This window comes from Hemitrygon akajei, chromosome 7 (genome assembly GCF_048418815.1).
Source record: "Hemitrygon akajei chromosome 7, sHemAka1.3, whole genome shotgun sequence".
In the NCBI taxonomy this organism is placed as follows: domain Eukaryota; kingdom Metazoa; phylum Chordata; class Chondrichthyes; order Myliobatiformes; family Dasyatidae; genus Hemitrygon; species Hemitrygon akajei.
The window spans coordinates 109,296,957-109,320,642 of NC_133130.1; the positions used below are offsets into that span (position 1 = coordinate 109,296,957).

At 43.3% G+C, this 23,686-nt stretch overlaps 1 protein-coding gene across 9 annotated transcripts in view; it reads right to left on the reverse strand.

Annotated features, from left to right (window-relative positions):
* Positions 1–23,686, reverse strand: part of snx14 (sorting nexin 14) — a 143,110-nt gene that overhangs the window by 28,414 nt on the left and 91,010 nt on the right. For all 9 annotated transcript variants that reach the window (XR_012099682.1, XM_073051693.1, XM_073051698.1 and 6 more), the window contains 7 exons: positions 23,321–23,404; positions 17,867–17,967; positions 10,479–10,590; positions 10,116–10,156; positions 7,517–7,636; positions 1,381–1,504; positions 86–250 (listed from right to left, as the gene is read on the reverse strand). Coding sequence is in view for 8 of the 9 variants with exons in the window: in XM_073051693.1 (XP_072907794.1) it covers positions 86–250; positions 1,381–1,504; positions 7,517–7,636; positions 10,116–10,156; positions 10,479–10,590; positions 17,867–17,967; positions 23,321–23,404 (747 nt within the window). In the remaining variant the exon portion in view is untranslated. The remainder of the gene's footprint in view (positions 1–85; positions 251–1,380; positions 1,505–7,516; positions 7,637–10,115; positions 10,157–10,478; positions 10,591–17,866; positions 17,968–23,320; positions 23,405–23,686) is intronic.

Sequence of the window (23,686 nt, forward strand, 5' to 3'; positions counted from 1 at the left end):
AAAGAGGCGCAGTCAGAGCACTGAAGGCAGTTAGCAATAGGAATCTCTGACGTGGCCTCTGCCCTCATTGAGTTCTCCTACTCACCTCGCAGCAGAGTTATAAGGGAGACCACTCGATGCTCCTGGAGCAACTGGTCCAGCTTTCGCTGAAGGTAATTGTTTGCATATGCCTCCAGTGTGTTCTTCAAGAGAATGCGTCCACCCATTAGAAAATGATGCAGCCAGTCTGGGATGTGAAAAACAACACGGGCTGCAAATCAAAACAAAATCCAACTGTTAGCATATTAAACTTAGTTGTCATCTGTAGCATGCTTGGACCCTTCACTTGGGTTGCCTCAGTGATGTTCAGGGGGATCAGATAATCTGTTGGACACATAGCTAGTGTTCCCTCACTCACACTTCCCAGTGGGGAGATCAGCAACCACTGGTACAAATCAGAGGACGTCTATAGTGGGCTCCACATACAGTCTGAATAAGGATTTCCAAAAACAAAATTGAACACAAGACCGTCCCAATATCACCCCAACCTAAACATGTATGATATTATAAACGTTATATTGTGGCTACAGCTGCTTATTCCAGGGAATCCCTCGAGACCAAATATGATTAACTTCCAGTTTAGGTTTGTGGGTTCTGAGGCTGATGTGGGACGCTGACTCTTCCCGAGAGAGGGCAGGATGCCTAACAGAATCTTTCCATCACCATCCTCTGCATCCTATCGCCAATAAGCCACCTCACATTGGAATTAAACTTTTGGATCAACTGACCATGCAGGACCTTGTCAAATGTCCATATAGACAACATCTACTGCTCTACCTTCACTAATCTCCTCAGTTGTCTCTTCAAGAACCTCAAGTTAGTGAAACAGGATAAGCACCTCACAACGCCATTCTGACTCCCCCTAATCAGTCCCTGCCTTTACAAATGAACACCAATTCTTATCTACAACATTTCTACGGCAGACTTGTGGACAAAGTTTCTTTTAATATTGCACTTATACACCATCTTTTAAAAAGAATATACTTGAGAACAACCTTCCTTATTGCACTAGTTTGCATGATTTTTTTTAATGATCTGCTTTTCTCCAATAACACTCAAGGGTGAATGGGTCAAAAATAACAAAGTGACTTTGGGGAGAGAGGCAAATCCAGAGTAATTATTCCCTTTGATGTGTTAATCCAGAAAGAGTAGACACACTTTCAGAATTAGAGCTATTCTTTATTTTTATGATGGAAAGCTTTGAGAGGCTCTGGATATAACAAACAACTCTTCAGGACTAAGTTTACAAAATCTCCATGATCATATTAAAGGATCAGAATTACAAAGGGCTCAGGCTTTACACACATAGACTTGCTGACTTGAGCTATTTAGTACACTTACCCACATACATCATGTAATCATAAATGCCATCCAATGTTGCCATTTCCATGAAGTAGTTCTGATTGTACTTCTTCTCTGTGCTTTCAGAGCGATTAGCATTATTCTTAAACAAGTCAGTAAAAAGCTGAAAGAGAGGATTCCATTAAGAATACCAGCTGATTTCCCTCGGGATCAATAAAGTATGTCTGTCTGTCTTCCTTCCACAACATGGTGCTTTGTATTAATAGACATGCGTGGTGCCATTTACTTTACAAATGCTTGGCCCGTAATACAATGGAAACAGGGCACAGATATACAGTAAATCATAAACGTGAGAAAGTCTGCAGACACTAGAAATCCAGACTAACACAGACAAAATGCTGAAGGAACTCAGCAGGTCAGGCAGCATCTATTGAAATTAGTAAGCAGTTAACATTTCGGGCCGAGACCCTTCTTCAGGGCTGAGAAGGAAGAAGGGAAGTGCCAGAACAAAAGGGATAGGAGGCTAGGGATAGGCTAGGGCTAGGGAGGGGAGGGATAGGAGGCTAGCTGGAAGGTGATAGGTGAAGCTGGATTAACAGTATTTCTTATGATTCTCTCAGTAAGGCAGAAAATAAAACAGAACATTTGAAACCTGGTTATTGAAAACTGCACTACAACAAACCGTCAACCCACTGCCCCATGATGCTCAAACAGCATCATGAAGCTGAAACAAAAGCTGAATTATTTTTGAAGTGAGATGTGATAAAAGTCATCTTGTACCATTCAATGGACACTTGCAGACATGAGTGACCACGACACATTTCATCATTACACATTCTATTAAGAGCACTGCCGGGAGCTTGGGCCACAATGGATTAGTCATCTATTCACAGGAGCTCCTAGCCTTCCACATTGGCACTGACCCTTCCTCCTACTGCCAATCTTCAGCCACCATCCTGACCAAAGGTTCCCATCTGATATCACTGGAACTGCCAGAGTCCCCGGTCATTGTCTCTCATACATCCCTAATGCCAGCTGCCGATCACCAACTGTCTGATATGTCCCTCCAGCCCCACCTGAAAACCCCGATATATCAATGGTAGACAAAAGTAATCCTAGCTTGGAAAATAAAGCAGCAAACAGCAGAAAGCACTGCTGGGAGTCTTTGAAAAATGGCCAACTGCAGAGTAACTTAGGGCAGAGTATAAATCAGGAAATTGTACAACAGAGCAAGTCAAAATAACAGGGCTTTTAAACTCCATACAGACTAGGCAAATCAACTCAGTGGCAATATTGTGGAGGACAAATTCATGGACTGCATACGAGGCATATCCTAGGTCAATACACTGATGAAATACCAGGTAACAAGCTATTTTAGAATGAGTATTGTGCAAAGAGAAAGGGTTAAATAATTAATATTTTTGTAGTTAAAAGGGCTTGAGAGAAGAGTAATAACTAAATGATTAATGTTGACTTAAGAGTGAAAAAGATTTAAAACTGAGATCTTAAATCTAAACAATTCAGCAGTTTATTGGAAGCTATACTAAAAGGTATGACAACAATGAATAACAGATGGATTAGTGCAATGTGTCTGAATTTAAAGCTCAAAAGACTAATAGGAAAAACCACCAAACGAGAGAAACTAAAGGTAGGATTTGGTTAAAGGTTAAAACTATCTGCTAATAACATTGCCAAAAATTGTGGGTAGGCTGAGGATTAGGAACATTTCAGAACTCAGCAATGGATGACCAAGACATTCAAAATGAAAGGGAATGCAGAATATGACAGTAATTGAGCAAGAAGATCAAAGCAGACATAATGGCTATGTTACAGAAAGAAAAGATGAACAGAAATTAAAGTGGGTCCCTTACAGAATGGCTCAGGAGGATTATTAATGGTCTATAACAGTAAATGCAGAGAAATTTACCGTATCATGGATAAAAGTAGGTTTAGAGGAGATGTCATGAGTAAGCTTTTTTTTTTACACAGAGGGTGGTGAGTGTGTGGAATGGGCTGCCAGCGGCGGTGCTGGAGGTGGATATGATAGGGTCTTTTAAGAGACTCCTGGATGGAGACATGGAGCTTACAAAAATAGAGGGCTATGCGTAATCCTAGGTAATTTTTAAGGTTTGGCACAGCTTTGTGGGCCAAAGGGCCTGTATTGTGCTGTAGGTTTTCTGTTTCTAAAATATAAACAAAGCAACAAGTTAAAAATGGAATTGTGTAGTATTAGTATGAACGGGTGCCTGGTAGTTGATGCGGACTCTGCGGGAAGGGGCTTGATTCCGAGGCACTAAGAGATCCCAAAGAGAGAATTAGCACCTGAGAAATCAGTAAGAGCTAGTAATAGAGAAATCAATAGGAGAGAAAGCCAGTAAAATCCCAGCAGCCAACGATCTACACAGCAAGGTCTTCGATGTGATGACTTTGCACACGTTATCATTGTTCAAAGTGCCATAGCATAGAAGGAATAAAATATGGAGGCTTGGTTGTTGTGTGCAGATAATTAAATAGTAGGTTAGGTCTACTACTTCCTAACAGAGAAAACAAACAACCAGTTAGCTTGACATCAGTAGTTGGGAAATTGCTGGAATCTATTATTAGGGAAGTGGTAATACTGCACTTAGAAAGAAATAATAGGATTCAACTGAGCTCAGCACTGATTCATGAAAATGAGATCACGTTGAACAAACCAGGTACAGATTATTGAAGTGGTAGGTGAACCAGTAGATGTAGTGTATATGGACTTTCAGAGTCCCTTTGATTAAGGTATAAGGTAGTTTTAACTGGGGATGACACTCGTGCATGGAAAGAGGACGAATCGGCATGAACAGTTTACTTTGAGAAATTAGGACATTCAAACTGGTATGGTAACACGGATTGATGTCAGATTCCCAGCTGCTAAGAATCTATACCAATGATTTAAAAGAAATGATCATCTCCAAGCTGGGTGGCAGTGGGGCAGAGATGGCTACAGAAAGGCCAGGTGTCTGACTGATGTGGAGAAAAAGTGTGAAACCACACCACTTGGTAGGAAATAAAATTTAAAAAAAACCATTATTTTTATATACAGTAAGAGACCAAAAAGCTGCGTTGATCAAAGAGACTTGTATGTCCTTGTACACCAGCCAATGTGTGCAAGGAGAGCAAGTAACCGGAGGCAAATGGTCTTCTGCTCTTCATTGCAAGATGATTTAAAATCACGTGGAAAGGCATGGAGCCCAGGTGACAGTGTATCCAGAAGAGTTTGCCTGTCCCTCCTACCTGTGACAGAGAGAGCACAGTAAAGGTTCACCAGACTGATTGCTGAGATGAAGAACTCATCCCACAAGGAGAGAATGTGGCAAGATGGCACCAACATTCTGCAGACAGTTCACAAAACAACTTCCATTCCTCCTTCTTCTTTTAAATATACGTCTATCACTAATCTGCATGTGTTTGGAGCCAAAATTTACATTTTGATAATGTGTTTTTGGGCCGACTGAGTGTATTTGGTGTGGTTGAGAATGGAGTATGTCACTTACTGTTGGAGTGTGAACCGACAATCGGCTCCATTACTCACAGATCTTACTGATTAAGATGGAAATCAACGAGGATGAGAGTGAAAGGCGAGCAGATGATCAGTGTCATCTGCCTTCATTTGACTGGTGTCTCTCTCTCTCCCCTTCCCTCTCATTTGCTGCTGATGGAAGAAGGTGCAGGAGTCTTGGGCAAGGTTTGATGGGCACGGTTTATGGATCGGACTTGGAAGAAGGTGCAGGGTTTGATGAGTACGGTTTATGGGTCGGACTCGGAAGAAAGTGCAGGGTTTGATGAGTACGGTTTCTGGGTCGGACTTGGAAGAAGGTGCAGGGTTTGGTGGGCACGGTTTCTGGATTGGACTTGGAAGAAGGTGCAGGGTTTGATGGGCACGGTTTATGGGTCGGACTTGGAAGAAGGTGCAGGGTTTGATGAGTACGGTTTCTGGGTCGGACTCGGAAGAAGGTGCAGGGTTTGATGAGTACGGTTTCTGGGTCGGACTCAGAAGAAGGTGCAGGGTTTGATGAGTACGGTTTATGGATTGGACTTGGAAGAAGGTGCAGGGTTTGATGGGCACGGTTTATGGGTCGGACTCGGAAGAAGGTGCAGGGTTTGATGGGCACGGTTTATGGATCGGACTTGGAAGAAGGTGCAGGGTTTGATGGGCACGGTTTATGGGTCGGACTCGGAAGAAGGTGCAGGGTTTGATGAGTACGGTTTCTGGGTCGGACTCGGAAGAAGGTGCAGGGTTTGATGGGCATGGTTTATGGATCGGACTTGGAAGAAGGTGCAGGGTTTGATGGGCACGGTTTATGGATCGGACTTGGAAGAAGGTGCAGGGTTTGATGGGCACGGTTTATGGGTCGGACTCGGAAGAAGGTGCAGGGTTTGATGGGCACGGTTTATGGATCGGACTTGGAAGAAGGTGCAGGGTTTGATGGGCACGGTTTATGGGTCGGACTCGGAAGAAGGTGCAGGGTTTGATGAGTACGGTTTCTGGGTCGGACTCGGAAGAAGGTGCAGGGTTTGATGGGCATGGTTTATGGATCGGACTTGGAAGAAGGTGCAGGGTTTGATGGGCACGGTTTATGGATCGGACTTGGAAGAAGGTGCAGGGTTTGATGGGTACGGTTTATGGATCGGACTTGGAAGAAGGTGCAGGGTTTGATGGGCACGGTTTATGGGTCGGACTCGGAAGAAGGTGCAGGGTTTGATGGGCACGGTTTATGGGTCGGACTCGGAAGAAGGTGCAGGGTTTGATGGGCACGGTTTATGGGTCGGACTCGGAAGAAGGTGCAGGGTTTGATGGGTACGGTTTATGGGTCGGACTCGGAAGAAGGTGCAGGGTTTGATGGGCACGGTTTATGGGTCGGACTCGGAAGAAGGTGCAGGGTTTGAAGGGCACGGTTTCTGGGTTGGACTTGTTGCCGTTCACATTATATGTGCTTCTGGTTGCTCGTTACTCCTTTTTTGCTGCCATTTTTCGCGATTTTGATCAGGGCACTTCAGTCAACAAATGACACTGTGCTAAATTGAATTGAACCACACTGAACACTCCTGGACTGTTTCAAGGTCTCTGCAGTTTGATGTTTAATATTTTGTGTGCTATTCATTTGTTTTTTGCAGCTTGTGTAATTTGTTCTTTTTTTTTTGAGCATTGAGTGTTTTCTTTGAACGAGTTCCCTGGTGTTTCTTTGTTCCGTGGTTGCCTGTGGGAAGCCGAATCTCAGGGTTGTATACTGCATACATACTTGGATAATAAATGTACTTGGAATCTTTAAGAATGGGCCGATAGGGTTGAGCTCAGGAAAACGCAAAGTGACCTCTTTGAAACATACAAGGTGTTTACGGGACTGACAGGGATGACATTTTCCCTGACTGGGATGTCTCGAACCATAGACACATCAACACTTGCCATTCAGGACTGTGAATCTCTGGAACATGGAGGCTCATTTACTATGCACATTCAAGACAGGAACTTAAAGATACTTTGACAATCAGAGAAGCAAGGGCTATGTGTTTAGGATAGGAAAGAAGCATGGAAGCAAAAGATCAGCCATGATGCTATCAACCGTCAGAACAGGTATAAGGGGCTTAATGTCCTCCTCCTTATGACAGTGTCAGTGTGTGTGTGTGTGTGTCTCTCTCTCTCTCTCTCTCTCTCTAACTCACTCCCACTACGCCAAAACTCAGCCTCAGTCAGACATGAAGCATTTTCATTTCTGAAAATACGGAATAGCTTGACACCTGCATGCACATCCTAAACTTGCACGCACTTCCTTGTGGTACAAACACAACAATACATCCAGAAAATTTACATATTTTCTTTAAATACTGATCCGTTAAAATTGGCTGGTTTTAATATGAGCTTTCAAAACATCCAGTACTCCTCCAAGATCAGTAAGCCAGTTTTGCCAGCTGTATGAGGTTGATAATACTGTAATTCTGGTGTAAGTACAGGGATTAAGACACATTAAAATCATCCTCTTTTCCTCCAACCTATCATATTCATGAAGAGAATAGGAAAGAAAGAAACTACAGTTCCAGGTTACTTCAAGAAGCCGCTGTAAGAAGTATTACGAATGTAAGCACTGCAGAGTTTCGTGGGCTGACTGCCTCTACAAACTCCTATCAGATAGAGTGCCTCTCAACTCACCTTTTTATTGTTCTCTGAGGTTGGGCTGAGAATGGTGAGCTCTGGCCTGCTTGGTTTGGGCTTGGGAGCCTCACAGGAGTTGATGAATGCTGTGAGAAATGATTCCAGGTGTTGGCCTTTCTATACAAGAGCAACAAGTGAACAATGCATCGGTTATACTGTGATTACAAAGTGGAGAAGACAGTTAACAAGGACTGCAGTACAGCAGTAAAACACAAAGTGGAATTTAATGAGGTCAATGCAAGACTTTAATAAGTTCTAACACTTGCAAACTTGGGTAAAACCCACTTTTTTATGCCTCTGTGATTCCAAGTAGGAGAAAGGCTCTGCTTCTCTCCACTAACCTGCAGGTCACCCTTGGGCAAAGTGTAGCTCCCCCACCGGATCAGGTCATGTGAAGCCATGGGAACAGGTGGTGGATGGTCGTGGGAGCAGCTGGTGTATATCATAACCCTGGTTATGTGACCTCTGATGCCAGGCAGACAATCTCTGCAGAGTATTGATAATGACCAGGGTCACCTTTCCTGTAAAGACACTGCCCAGAGGGCAGCAATGGCAAACCACTTCTGTAGAAATATTTACCAAGAACAATCATGGTCGTCAGATGTGATTCCAAGCAGATACCGTCTGCCCCACATCAAGGCAGCAGGATAAGTTCCTGCCTCCAGCAAGAGTCATTGGGAGCCATCACTTCAGCATGGCTGCACTTGTTGACTCCAGACCCTGACCGCTGCCACTGGCTCCAATGCAAATAAACTGTGCCCCGAAGAGGAATTCCTTATACCTACCCAACAGCTACAATAACCTGGCCACGGATTCATAAAAATATTTACCCACTCTCCAGACTGTATTGCTATGTTCCTCCTAACTTCACCACACTTCATTCAGTCCTGAAGAAGGGTCTTGGCCTGAAACGTTGTCTGCTTCAAATTGTGCCAATACCCTCTTTTTTTTGGTCACCAGGGAAACATGACTGGGATTAAAAATTCTCATCTTGTTTTCAAATCCCTCCTTGACCAAGACATTCCCCACCCTTCATCTCTTTTAGTTGCCCTGCACTCCCTAGTGCTGACATCTTACTCATCTGAAGATGTGATTACTCTGCCTTCATGATCCAAATCCTTTCGTACATTCCCTCGTTCTTATTTTCTCTTATCATGTGGTTCAATATGAATTTGTAACTTAATGGGAATTTTATGAAGGGCCTCGAGATGACATTTACCACCTATTAAAGATGTAATATAACCCAACTGCAAATACAGTATTTAGACCAAATCCTCTTGGCATGCCTTTGTATTGACAGTAACTGAAACACTTTGCTGGCCACGGTCCAAATTTGATGACTAATCGCATGATCTTATTTGACGAGCTGTGATCCTCTACATCAGTTTGAATCAGCCTCAACAAACCGATACAGATCAGATTCCCCAACCATTTCTGCAGACATCAGCTTTAAAAAGAAAACACGACAAATAAACCAAGTTCACTGGTTCAAGCGGTAACAACTTTGGAAGTTGGAGGACAGGATCAGCAAAGCAATGAATGAGCAGCAGACCAGATAAAAGCACAGTTGAGACAAAAACAAAAGATTTCAGAAATAATTAATAATGTAGAGATGGTCATTTCCATTAGGACTCTATCTAAAGTCAGATTCTGGAAATTCCAGCTCACTCGGGCGTCAGGCACAATGCTATTACAGCTCGGGACATTCAGCGCCATCTGTAAGGTAAAGTAGACAGGGAGCATCTTTTCCCCAGGGTAGAGATGTCTATTACCAGAGGGCGCGCATTGAAGGTGACTGCGGGTAGGTTCAAAGGGAATGTGCTGCCTGGTATGGTTGTGGAGGCAAGTGTATCTGAGGTTTTTAAAGAGATGTTTAGATAGACTCATGATAATGAGGAAGATGGAGGGATATGGACATTGTGCAGGTAGGAGGGATTAGTTTTGGGGGCAGGGATGGGAGGTTCATTTACTTTCTAGCTGGTTTGGCACAACACTGTGGGCCGAGGGGCCTGTTCCTGTGCTGTACTCTTCTATGCTCCATGTGTCAGTACGTTCTCCCCATGGGGTTCCTCCATGTGCTGCAGTTTCTCCCACAGTCCAAAGACCTACCGGTTAATTGGTCACTGTAAGTTGTCCTGTCAACAGGCTCGAGTTAAATAGTTGGGTTGCTGGGCGGTGCAGCTCTCTGGGCTGCAGGGACCTGGTCTGCACTCTATCTCTAAATGGTAATAAAATAATTTCAGATCCTCATCAGCTGAAGGTTTTGTTCAAATGTGAAGTCAGGTTTATGTGTCCAGGACTGTGATGGAATGAGCAGACCTACTGGGTATGTTTAAATGGACTGAGGACTGAGCTTGTGAACTTGCCCTACAATTTCTTTGATAAAATAATCAAATGTGTGCTCCAATCAGATTCAGCGGGTGAACGGGGTGAACTATGAGATGGAAAAAATAACTCCCTAGGTCAGTGGGAAGAATTCCTTTCAGGTTTTCATAAGCAGCCCACCATAGGGGAAGGCCTGGGAACAGTTGTCTATTCAACCTCGGCTGATGAAGATGTTTGTGCAATAAGTCTATGAAAGATGTTTGTAACTTACTTCCTTTATCAGCTTTCCAGGGACAGACTTGATAATTTTCCCTACAAACAGAGACAATATTACATTTCATGGGTACTTTTCACTTCACGAATAACAGGCGCTCTGTTCAGGACTGATTCCCACTTCATCACAATCTCATTTGCAATTAAAATTAGGCACTTTCTGAAGAACACGAGGGCTTGCAAAGATTCCTTGCGGGGTCACGACTCCTGCAACCGCCAAGGATGAGAATAAATGAAACCCCACATCTTCTGGCCATATTCCAGCTTGCTGAGCTTACCACTAATCAAGCTTCAGCCATCACTGCTGTGGCCTTCACATCTGAAGTGCCCCTAGTTACAGACAAAATACTCAACATCTTACCCAGATTCACATCCGGCAGGATTTTCTCCAGAAACTGTGATTCGCATCCATCAGGAGAGAGAAAATCGGCGAGAAGTTGGCTATTGCTTAATTCTGGGTGTTTCAGCAAATTCTAGGGATATTCAAGAGAAAACAAAATGAACTTCATAGATTTCATCCAGCACTCCAATTTTTCAGACTAAATTTTCATACTTTATTAACAATCTACACAATGGATCAATAGGCCAGAAAAGAACTACCAATGCGAGAAATCTGAAACAAAGCACAAGTATACAAAGACAGCATATCCAAATATAAAAAAGCAAGCCACATCGACTCAGCTCTTCTCTTTCCTGGGTGTTGCCCAAGCAGCAGGGTACCTCCAGCGTTTCTGATTTCTCACATCAGCAGCTTTTATTTTCCTGATCAGCAAATATAAGACTATCAGATGTTCCTGTAAGTAGATCGTTCAATTCCAATCATTCTGTGCCTTTTAACCCAAAAAAATCACTTTCAGTGCGATGAACCCATCTGGAAAATGGATGAAGTCTGCTATGGACATTAAAAAGTGGATTTTCCGTTTGGAAGGAAGTCCATAGATACCAGGAATCTCTCTCTTCATCCTTATTCTCTTTAAGTAGGGCACTCTGATATGATCCAAGCTCATCATGATGTACATTCAATACATACCTCAAAAGTCAAACCCACAACTCTGATCTTTCCTTTTATGTGACAACTCATTCCTGCAAAATGTCAAAGTTGGAATCATATGCCATATCATACAATAAACAATCACAGCAAGCAAATGACCCAAGAAAATGACGCAAAAATGCTTGGCAACCTTGGCAAATACGATTTTCATAAAGTCACAGAACAGACCCTTCAGCCCATCTAGTCTGTTTTGAACCATTAATCTGCCTAGTCCAATCAACCTACACCCAGACCATAGCCCTCCATACTCTCTCATTCATGTACCAATCAAAATCTTTCTAAAATGCTGAAATCGAGCTTGTATCTACTACTTGTGGTGGCAGCGCAAGGCACACTCACCGCCCTCTGTGAATAAATTCCCTTTAAATATTTCACCCTTAACCCATGACCTCTAGTTATAGCCTCACCCAACCTCAGTGGAAAAAGCCTGCTTGCATTTACCCTATCTAGACCTCTCATAATTCTGTACATTTCCATCAAATCTCCTCTTCATCATCTACGTTCTAGTGAGTGAAGTCCTAACCTATTCAACCTCTCCCTATAACTCAGGTCCTCAAGTCCCAGCAACATCCTTGTAAAATTTTCTCCGCACTCTTTGAATATGGTGTTATTTACATCTTTCCCATGGGTAAGAGACCAAAACTGCAATCAATGCTTCAAATCAGGTCTCACCAGTCTTGCACAATTTGAACATAACATCCCATCTCCCATACTCAACATTTTGATTTATGAAGGCCAATGTGCCAAAAACTTTCTTTACGACCCTATCAACCTGTGATGCCACTCTCAATGAACTAAGGACCTAGATTCCCAGACTCCTCAGTTCTACCTCACTCGGCAGTATCCTACCACTCGCTGTTTAAGACCTACCCTATAGGTCCTCCCAAAGTGCCATACCTCACACTCGTCTACATTAAATTCCATCTGCCATTTTTCAGCTTATTTTTCCAGCAAGCGGCTGCCCTGCTCGCTGTTTTTAAGCTCTCTCCCCCTCTATGCAATCCGATGTGTCCTCAGGACTGTGGCTTGCAAAAACGTTGAGATGGTGAAAAGAAAGGAGAGTAAAAATAAGAGTCTTTGGTCACAAGTGGAGTCTGAAGTCAGGCAGCTCTGGATCTGGATCTGGACTGATGCACAGGTAATTTCAGGTTTGTGACTCCACATAACATCGCAGTTGAAACAGGTGGAAGATGCAAAGCCACATGGTTCCACCAATCAAAAGTAGGTTTGGTGCATGCAGTCATCTAAGTAGTTTTTAATATGAAGTGTACTCAGATTCACTCTGTGTTTCTCTCTGTATATGCTGCATGCTTGCTGAGTGCTCTGTGCTTTGATTTCAGATGTCTAGCATCTGTAATTTTTCAGTGTCCATCTGCTCAGGTTCACAATGACAGATTTGACTGTCAGTCTTAGATGATATTTCCATGTTATACTTCTACGAAGCATTTTCAATTCAGCTTATCAAAACCAACCTTGGGCCCAGAAACAAAATACTGCATAATCAACACATTCTGTGCAGATCACGACTGTGATAAACACCAGCTTTTAGCTGAATGACACCAGGAATAAAGGACAAATGATGAGGCTGAGCTCCATAGATTGTGATTGTGGATGATGAAAACCAGGTTTAATTGATGTTAAGAGAAAAAGTAATTGCCTTAGGGCCCACAACATGGGCTTGTAATCTCAAATTTAGAACTGGGTAGTCTGGGGTGGTGTTAAGCACCATTTCTTCACATAACTTCCTCTTACAATCTAGTAATTTCTCCTCCAGAAAGACTAAGTTTAGATGTTAAGTTGGAGACAAGGGTTAAGGGCTACAGACCAAGCCAGATAGATTAACTCTATTTTAACATGCAAGACACAACATCAAGTTTTATATAAAGCTGAGCGGTATTAGATCAAAGCTCAAAGTAAAATTTATTATCACAGTACATTCATGTCACCAGGTACAACCCTCAGATTCGTTTTCCTGTGGGCATGCTCAGCAATCTACAGAACAGTAACTGAATCTGGTGCTGCAAGTTCTGAGGAGCTTGTACCTTCCAGTGAGAAAAGAGCATGGCCTGGGTGCTGAGGATCTTTGACAATAGATGCTGCTTTTCTATGGCAACGTTTCATGTAGATGTGCTCAATGGTTGGGGAGGGCTTTACCCTTGATGTACTGGGTTGAATCCACGGTCTTTTGTGGGACTTTCCTCTCAAAGGCATTGGTGTTCTCCACCACGCGTCTACAGAAGTTTGCCAAGGTTTTTGATGACGTGCCAAATATCCGCAGACTCCTGAGGAAGTAGAGGCACTGTCCTGTTGTCTTTGCAATAATATTTATATGATGCGTCCAGGACTGGTCCTCTGAGATAGTGACACCCAGGAATTTAAAGTTACTCACTCTGTCCACCTCTGAGCCTCTGATGAACACTGGCTCCTGGACTTCTGGTTTCCATCTCCCTCCTGCATTCTGATTTATCACCACCTTTGATACAACCCACCACGGTGGTGTTATCAGCAAACCTGCACAAGGTGTTGGAGCTGTACTTAGTCACAGTCATAGGCGTAAAGCGAGAAGAGCAGGGGGCTATTTACCCAGCCCTGTGGTACTCCTGTGTTGATCGAGATTGTAGACATGTTTTAGTCAATCCAAACTAACTGGGGTGCAAGTGAGGAAGTCCAGGATCCAATTGCCCAAGGGGATTTGAGGCCCATGTCTTGGAATTTTACTGATCAGTTTTGAGGGAATGATGGTATTAAATGCTGAGCTGTAATTGATTAAGAACATAGTATGCATGCATCTTTGCTATCCAGATGTCCCAGAGTTATCAACAAGATAGCATCTGCTGTGGACTTATTGCCTCGCTAGGCAAACTGGAGCGGATCCATGTTGCCATTCAGACAGGAGCTGATATGCTTCAACACCAGCCTCTCAATACACTTCATCACTGTGGATGTAAGTGCCAGTGGGCAATAGTCGTTGAGGCAGGTTACCACACTCTTCTTGGGCACCCCTGGGGTATGGATTGAAGCCTACTTGAAGCAGGTGGGTACCATATACTGTCAGAATGAGAAGTTGAAGATATGCATGAACACACTAGCCATTTGGTCAGCACAGGTTTTCAGTACTTGGCCAGGTACCCCATCCGGACCAGATGCTTTCCTTGGATTCTCTCTCTTGGTGGCAGCCCCGCACAGCTTCTTCAGATACAGAGACCAAAGGATTGTCGGGAGACATGGGGGTGTTCTGGTAGTCAAATTGAGCATAGAAGTGCTCCAAGGTTTGCGCTGGGCTTGGAACACAACCAACTTGAAGCAGGTCAGCCCATCATCAACATGCAGATGGAACGAATGTTATGGCTCTCAGGCATACAGAACGACAGAATGCCGCAAATAGACATACAGGGACAATAGGCTGAAGAGTACACCAGATGGAGGGAGGGTGTCCAAAACTGAAAAGTGTTTATCAGTTGGTCAGGAGACAAAACACCTGGATTTATATAGCACTTTTAGTGGATAAATGCCCTGGGCTGGCTCCCAAGAACACTATCCGGCAACATTTAAGATGAAGACAAGTGCCAGGAAGTCCAGTCAACAATCAGTGCATTCACAGGAACGCCTTTTTGGAAGACAGGTGAAGAGACAGAAAGAGTCAGGGAAGACGAGGCAGCTGAAATCATGATACTCAAGCTGTGAAAACACAGAGGTGATGCTGAAGGAGTGCAGAATCTGCAGACTATTGTTGGACTGAAGTGAGTGGTATGACTCCTGAGACATGGAAGGCTTAGTATATGGGGTCGAGGGCTTTGAATTCAAGGCACAATTGATAGGTCTATGAATGCAGGTTTGATAAGCAAGCAGGACTTGCATAAACTAGGACAATTGCAGAGATTTGAATGTTTAGAGCAGAGGTTCCCAATCTGGTTAATGGAGGGGTCCATGGCATAAAAAAGGTTGGGGAACCCCCCTCAGTCTAGAGGATTCCAAGGGGCAAAGGTGGGAGGCAGCCAGGAGAGCAGAATAGTTCAATCCAGGCTTAGTAACACCACATATGCAGGCTTTGGCAGTAGAAGGGTTCAAGCAGGGCACAGATAACATCAGAATGAGGTAGTTTTATTATCTGATGAGAAATGGGAGTATGAAGTGATGAGCTGAGAAGCAGAGCAAGTTTGCTGGTGTGATGGTTATCTCGTTTAAAAAAAATGACCATATGAACTGAAGTTACAGCCTAAACCATAATTGCAAAGCTTTTAATCCCGCCCCTGAACAGACCTCCCCGACGTGGCAGGGGCCCAGTGGGCATATTACAATGCTACGTCGCAGTAAGCAGGTGCAATTTTTAGGCAGTCATGTGAAAACAAGCCTCATGAAGCAGTCAGTGTTCACCGAGGTTGGTACCACCCACTGCCTTCTGAGATGCAGTAACAGTCAACTTCAGAGAGCGACATCCTCACTACCCTCAGGTCTCTTTAAAATCTTTCATCCAAAATATATGCCCCTGGTTTTGGACCCCTAACCCTGGGGGAAAAGATAGTTACCATCTACCTTATCGATTTATCTGATAATTTTAAACATTGCAATAAGATTGTCCCTCATTCTCTTACGTTCCAAGGAATAAAGACCCAGCCTGACCAACTCTCCTTAAACTCAGCTCCTCTAGATCTGGTAACATCCTTGTAAATCTTCTCTGGACTCTCTCTAGCTTGTAACTGGAACTCCCAAATCCTGAACTCGGTGCTCTGACTGATGAAGGCCCGCAAGCTAAATGTCCTTTTAACCATCCTGTCTCCCAACTGTAGTACTTTTATTTTTAATTTCATGGGTGCTGGTTTTGTTTTCAATGAAAGGTTACTTGCATTGTAACTGTATTGGTACATTATTGCACTTTGCACGCACGACTCCAGACAAGCCCTGCACATCCCAGGGGAGTGTCCTGGCTGTGTACAGGCCCTCTAAGTCCTGACTGCATACAGTGACACCACTGTTTATGGAGCACTCACTTGAATGAGGTAAGTTGCAAGAGGAAGCAGCCAAGCAAACTGGACAAATCTGCAGTGCTACCATACAGGCAAATTATACCTACGGACCAAAGAGTTGTAAAATTACTGTACAGTATCGGCAATATACAAGATGTGGAAACTCTGGAACCAATTTATGGCATGACTTTAGACAACAGACTGGCAATAATCAACAAAATGATAAACTGGTTTACTAAAGGCAGAAGACGTCAAGCTGAATGAGCAGATTACCTTGGCTGCAACACACACAAAATGCTGGTGGAACGCAGCAGGCCGGGCAGCATCTATAGGGAGAAGCACTGTTGACGTTTCGGGCTGAGACCCTTCGTCAGGACTCAGAGCAGGCAGAAGACCAGAGTGGGGTTGAGGATGGGTGAAGGGGGTCATTGGTGGGGGTAGGAGAGTCCTTGCCAAAGAAGTAAGCTTGGAGACGGAGCCGGCGGAAGAAGAGTTCAGCGTCATGGCGTACGCGGAACTCGCTGAGGTGTGGGCGAAGGGGGACAAAGGTGAGGCCCTTACTGAGGATAGAGCACTCTGCCTCAGAGAGTTGAAGGTCGGAGGGAATGGTAAAGACCCGGCACTGATGAGAGATGGGATCAGAGGGGGAAGGGAAGCTGGTGGTGTCGGTGGAGAGGGGAGGGTTGGGGTGAGAGGAAGATGGAGCCTCTGAGGGCCCAGGAGCTGACAATGGGATATGAGGGAGAGGGGATTGCAGAGAGGTGGTGGGGGAAGGGGAGACGGGAGACACAATCGCAGCATGTGAAGACCCGGCCTGGAGTTCAAGGCTGGAGTCGCAGTCGGTGGTTGCGCAATCGCAGTCCTGACGAAGGGTCTCGGCCCGAAACGTCGACAGTGCTTCTCCCTATAGATGCTGCCTGGCCTGCTGCATTCCACCAGCATTTTGTGTGTGTTGCTTCAATTTCCAGCACCTGCAGATTTCCTTGTGTTTACCTTGGCTGTATCTCATTTACAGAACTTTGTCCATTACGGCTAACATAAACACAAGGAAAGTATTCACTGAAGGAAGTTCAAGAATGATGTCATCCCTGAAGATTAAACTCAGAATACATCTGAGTAAAACTGAACTCCTAAACCTTGTAGAAAGGCAATCCTAAGTTTAAAAAAATGAAAAAGAGGAATGATGATGCAGATTGAAACAAACTCATATCAATAAGAATTTCATTTGGTCAGTAATTAATACTGATGTCACAGTAAAAAAAAACTGAGTCTATTTCTGCCAATTATGAGCTGCTTTATCTTGCTTTATCTTTTGGTGAATGACATAAGATGGATGAAATTGCCATGTGCATCAGATCAGACTGGAAGTCTTCAGTGTTCTAGCCCTGGTTTGTGCGTAGTTTACTGATGTCAACCAAAGGGCCACAGGAGTACATCAATCAGCTTCAGTACTCTCTAGATTGAAGAATTAACTATTTGTGGGCTTTTGAGGCTGCCAAAAAGTTGGTTTTGTAGCACAGAAATCATTCAGTGGAGGTGGAAAGGAGCAAAGATGGAAGAGAAAGGAAACATCTGATAAACACAATCGACAGCTGAACTGATCGTCACACTCATGATCATTACCTTGATATAAAGGTAATGAAGAAAATCAATACACAAATAAAAATAATTGAATATATAAACTAATAAAGCTCACTATAAACCCACACAATGTGCAGGTTATAGGACACACACCTGCAGATATTCTTGAAACTCCTCTCGTTTGGATTTCAAAAATTCACAGTTCTTGGGCCCAATGAGTCTCTTTGAAGGAAGCTGTGCATCTGGGAAAGATCCTAAAACACACACAAACCAGAAAATGAGCCCCTGACACTGATGTATCTTTATAACTTTCAACCCAAAACGTCAGCAAAAATACAAAACATAAAGCTTGCATATTGGAAATGAAACAGGTCATCAAAGACTAAAGTTGAGCAGGTTCAACCAAGTACTGTTTGGAAAGAACTTAGTTTAAAAACCTCAAACCCTGCTTGGCCCTCAAATACTGTCTGCTTTTGGCTCATTCAGGATCTAATCAGGTTGCATTTATTAAGATTCAGTTGAGTCCATATTTAGTGTGTATTATTTACTAATGGCTATATCTCTGAAATAAATTATGCAGCCCTAATAACAAATTTGGATCAGCATTGCCATCCAGAGCTTGCTTTCTACAGATAAAAGCAAAGAGCCAAAATGCATTCCCAAAGTTCCCTGAGGAAACACACATGTAAAACACAACAGACAAAACAAAACCTACTCAGGTCTGCATTACCAATAAATATCTGAATCATTGATAGTTGATAAACTGCTACAAATTTACATCACTGGATTCTCAACTTTCAGAAAGCCTCAGTTCAGATACCACGTTGAAAATCAGGAAGCTTACTGCTACCCAGGCACAATTTCTTTCCAATCTCATCACAGAGTTTCTCAGGTTCAGTTCTTGCCAAAATCCACCACGAGAGAAGGTGTGACAACAGTAGGCTTTACTAACTAAATGACCCATTTAGCACTCAAATTTGCAGCAGCTCTTAATGCGCTACGGAGCAATCCATTGCCCATTAATGCTGGAGCCATTAGCACACTCAGGAGCAGAGCAATAAGAGCTGCACATTGGCCTGCACCCAGCCAAGGAGCAGTGAACGTAATGTTGTGGCCAGGGCACGCTAAACACCAACACACAGCCATGTACATGGAGCAGCTCAGTGGTCACCAGCCTGCCATAGAAAGCTCATAAATTCAGTATTCCTCAACACTGAAGAGCGGTGTAGGTGGTGGGCCCGAGCGCGCTGAAAACTGGTACAATGCTGATTGCACCTTCACTGTGATGGGGAACAGAAAGGAAATCTTGTTTCCCTTACCTCTCTTTATTCCGTGTGCTGTCATTGACAAGACCTGGACCATGGTAGCCCACCGAAGGATAATACTCCTCAAGTGGACAAGCATGCCCTGTATCTGGCATGACATGTGAACACATACGAGACTAACAGATGCTATAATCTGAGCAAAAAAAAAACTATAGATGGAAGACTAATGTGGAACAAAATCCAATCTGCTGTGAATTTATGTGGCAGAACTAGATATGCCAACACCACATTCCAACAAAGGGGCAGGTTATGGATGGGACTTGCTATGAGCGTGGCCACAGCAAGCTTCCTATATAACAGAAAACCCTTGGGAACAGCACAAATAAAAACATCTGCTGTAACAGAGACAGTGCACTGTTAAAGGTAAAATCCTAACAGTGTTGAAGACCAGAGGATCTTGGAGTGCAAGCTCACAGCCTCCTGAAAATAGCTACACAGGTTGATAGGGCAGTTAATATGCTTGCCTTTATTAGTCTGGGCATTGAATTCAAAAGTTTGGAAGTTATGTTGCAGCTGAATTAAACTCTAGTGGGGCTGCATCTGGAGGATTGCATACCGTTCTGGTCACCCCATTATAGAAAGGATGTCAGGGCTTTGGAGAAGCTGCAGGAGAGGTTGACCAGGATGCTGCCTGGAATAGAGGGCTTGTGCTGTAACAAGGGGTTGGAAAAATTTGTGTTTTCTTCTCTGGAGCAGCAGGGGCTGCGGGGAGGTCTGATGAAGATTTATAAGATTATGAGAGGCAGAAATAGAGCAGACACACAAAATTGTTTCCCCAGGGTTGAAATGTATCATACTAGAGGGCATGCATTTAAGGTGAGAGGGGGTAATTTTAAAGGAGATGAGAGGGGCAAGTTTTTTTTTAAACACTGAGAGTGGTGGGTGCCTGAATGTGCTACCTGGGGTGGTGCTAGATGCAGATGTATTAGCGACTTAAGAGACATTTAGATAGACATACATGAATATGAGAAAAATGGAAGGATATGGACATTGTGTAGGCAGATTAGCTGGACGTTTGACTGCCGTACTGGTCTAAATTTTGTATTTATATTAATGTGTATATCGTTTACCCACAGAGCTCATTGCACTGATGTATATGACACTAAACTAGTCTGAATCTAACTGGTGTCAAGTGGAAGAGGGTGAAAAGATGATTACACAGGAGCTGAACACCACTCATTTCTGACCAAAAGACTGTTTAACTCTAAAGGCAACAATCCAGGCCTTTCAGTAAAATTACAAAGCAGCTACTGAGTTTTTCTACTAAAGTTAACTGCTTGCTCCTTCTCAGAGAGAAATAACCTCCCATGACTAAGTCATGATACTGGACATATTCTCTTCCTTCAAATACTACTGTAACTTGCAGCTTCAGTTCTATCCGAGAGTCCTTGAAGCTGAGGAACAATTGCCTGTGTCCACCAAGACAGAAACCTGGAAGGAGTCCACAAAGGAGAAGATCACTCAGAGAACCTCACTGCCCATCCTGATAGTACTAGCTCTTCAAAAAGTTATGTTAAACTGCAGGCAGTGGCAGTGAGGAATTTCCCTAATCTCACATTGGTCTTATGTACTTATTATGAGAACAGAAGTGGCTGTCATGTCCATTCTGGCCCTCAGTACAATCCATTCTCCCCTCCCTACTTCCTTGTACCTCTGTAACTTATTCCCTCTCAGACATGCTTATCAACTCCCCTTAAATTCCTGAGCCACTTACCTACACTAAGGAACAATTTACACTTTGTACATTAACCAGTTGACCAAACAGCACACCACTGTACGGCGGGATGAAGCTGGAGCTCCTGCAGGTAACCCGTGCATTCACAAGGAGAACTGACAAGCCAGAATTGAAATTGGGTATGTGGGGCAGTGGCACTACCAGTTCTGCCAGGTCTCAGACATGACACACTCCACGTTGGATGGATCTAAGGAGAAAGTTTGAGTTCCTGTCGACCTGCAAGTTCGCAGCCATCATAGAACTGTGGCTATCCTGATATCCCCTCTCCCACCCCACTGTCTATTAGCTTTACAGCAAAGTCAGCAGCCCATGTAAACTTCATGGAGGGAAGAAATCCTTCCTTCTGGGTACGGGTACAAGCTGTGCTCGAAAGTGCGGAAAACCAAGGTGGAACAGGGCCACCATTTTATCAGGTGACGGTTCTGCATGAACTACAGTTGTAGAATAACACTGGCGAAGGGAAAAACAGGGCAGGTGAACAAGATGTTTGGGTGGCATGGTAGCGTAATGGTTAACGTAATGCTATTACAGCACCACTGACCATAAGACATTGGAGCAGAATTAGGCCATTCAGCCCATCGAGTCTGCTCTGACATTCTATCATGGCTGATCCCAGATCCCACTCAACCGCCCTCTCACCATATCCTTTGGTGCCCCGACCATCAGGAATCTATCAACTTCTGCTTTAAATATACTCACAGACCTGGCCTCTACCGCGGTAGAGCATTCCAGATTCATTCTTCTCGAACTAAAACAATTCCTGCTTACCTCCGTTCCCAAAAGTTGCCCCCTCAATCTTGAGGCTGTGCCCTCTAGTTCTGGATACCCCAGCATAGGAAACATCCTCTCCACATCCACCTTATCTAGTCATTTCAACATTCAGTAGGTTTCAATGAGATTCCCCCCCCCTCAACTCTTCTAAATTTCAGTGAGTACAGGCCAAATGTTCCTCATATGTTAACCCCTTCAAGCCTGGAATCATCCTTGTGAACCTCCTCTGGAGTCTGTCCAATGACAACACATCCTTTCTGAGATATGGGGTCCAAAACTGTTGACAATACTCCACATGCAGCCTGACTAGTGTCTTATAAAGCCTCAGCATTATCTCCTTGTTTTTATATTCTATTCCCTTGAAATAAATGCCAACATTGCATTTGCTTTCTTTACCACAAACTCAACCTGTAAATTAACCTTCTGGGAGTCTTGCATCTCTGATGTTTGAATTTACTCATTTATATTATAGTCTGCACAATCGTTCATTTTACTAAAATGCATAATCATACATTTTCCAACATTGTATTCCATTTGCCAATGATAAGCAATGTGAAAAGTACAGGTCCCAATACTGAGGAACACCACTAATCACTGGCAGCCAAACAGAAAAGGCCCCCTTTATTTCCACTCGCTGCCTCCTGCCTGTCAGCCATTCCACTATCCATGCCATTATCTTTCCTGCAACGCCATAGGATTTGATCCTGTTTAGCAGCCTCATGCGTGGCACTTATCAAATGCTTTCTGAAAATCTAAGTAAGTGACATCCACTGCCTCTCCTTTGTCAACCCTGCTTGTTACTTCCTTGAAGAACTGTAACTGATTTGTGAGACAAGATTTCCCTTCACAGAAACCATGCTGACTTTGACTTATTTTATCATTAGTCTCCAAGTAGCTCAAAACCTCATCCTTAATAATAGACTCCAACACTTTCCCAACCACTAACCACTATAAACTAACTGGCCTAAAATTTCCTTTCTTTTGCCTTCTTCAAGAGTGCTGTGACATTTGCAATCTTCCACTCCTCCAGGACCATGCCAGAATCAAGTGATGCTTTAAAGATCACGACCAATGCATCTATTATCTCTTCAGCAACCTCTCTCAGGACTCTGGGATGTGGTCCATCTGGTCCAGGTGACTTATCCACCTTTGAGTTTGCTTAGCACTTTTGGGACAAGTTCAAAGGGAAATAAGGAAAACAGGGGTGACTAGGAGTTAGTTATATTCCTAAATATAGAATAATACTGATCAATACTATGGCACTTGATTGGAAGACTGGATGATGTGTTTGTATGAGTGATACCCATCCCACTCACTGGCTAACTTCATAGCACCATCTATCTTGATGAAATTCTCTCCCAACAGATAGTTGTATTTGAATAATTGGCAATCACTGTTAGAGCTGTTTCCATTACTATCATTTATCCACCTGAGAGAAAATAAAAATAAAAAAACTCGCAGAAAAAAATAAAACTGAGCTTTGTTTAAACTCTAGGCAATGTTTAAAGTTACCATAGTACCTTTCCCTCTTATTACTGACAGCTTCCATTTGTAGTAGCTTATTTCTCAACAAATTATCCTGCAGAATGTGCTGACATTTTCACTGATTTTAGTATAGGCGACAGCCTGTGCAGACTTAACCAAACATGGAAGTAACTACCTCAAATATTAGCTGTGACAACGATTCAGATTACATTATTAGACAGGGATTACTAAGGCACTAGTACTGTTTTCCTTAATTCATGAGTGACATTAACAGTTTCTCTCACACTTTACCATGAAACTCTGTAAGCTTTGACTCCAATACATAAAATTCAAAATATCTCCGGTAAACAGGACAGCGTTCAGTTTCACGTCCCTCTGAAAAGTAAAAATAGAATTAAATGAGAAAGGTAGTGTCCAAAAATCAATGCATTCAAACTGTATAATTCTTGTAGGTATAATGAACAACATGACAGAGGTTGAGTGAGGGGATCACACATTTACAGGTTCAGCACTCCCTCATCTGATCTATCTCAAAGCCCGCTGGCCCCTACCTTTGATGAATGATTTGAGTTCTCAAATGGGCAATAGTGTCAGCAGACTGACTCCTCTGCAGTTCCTCTTTGATCGTAATAAGATTTAGATTTACATATCACATGT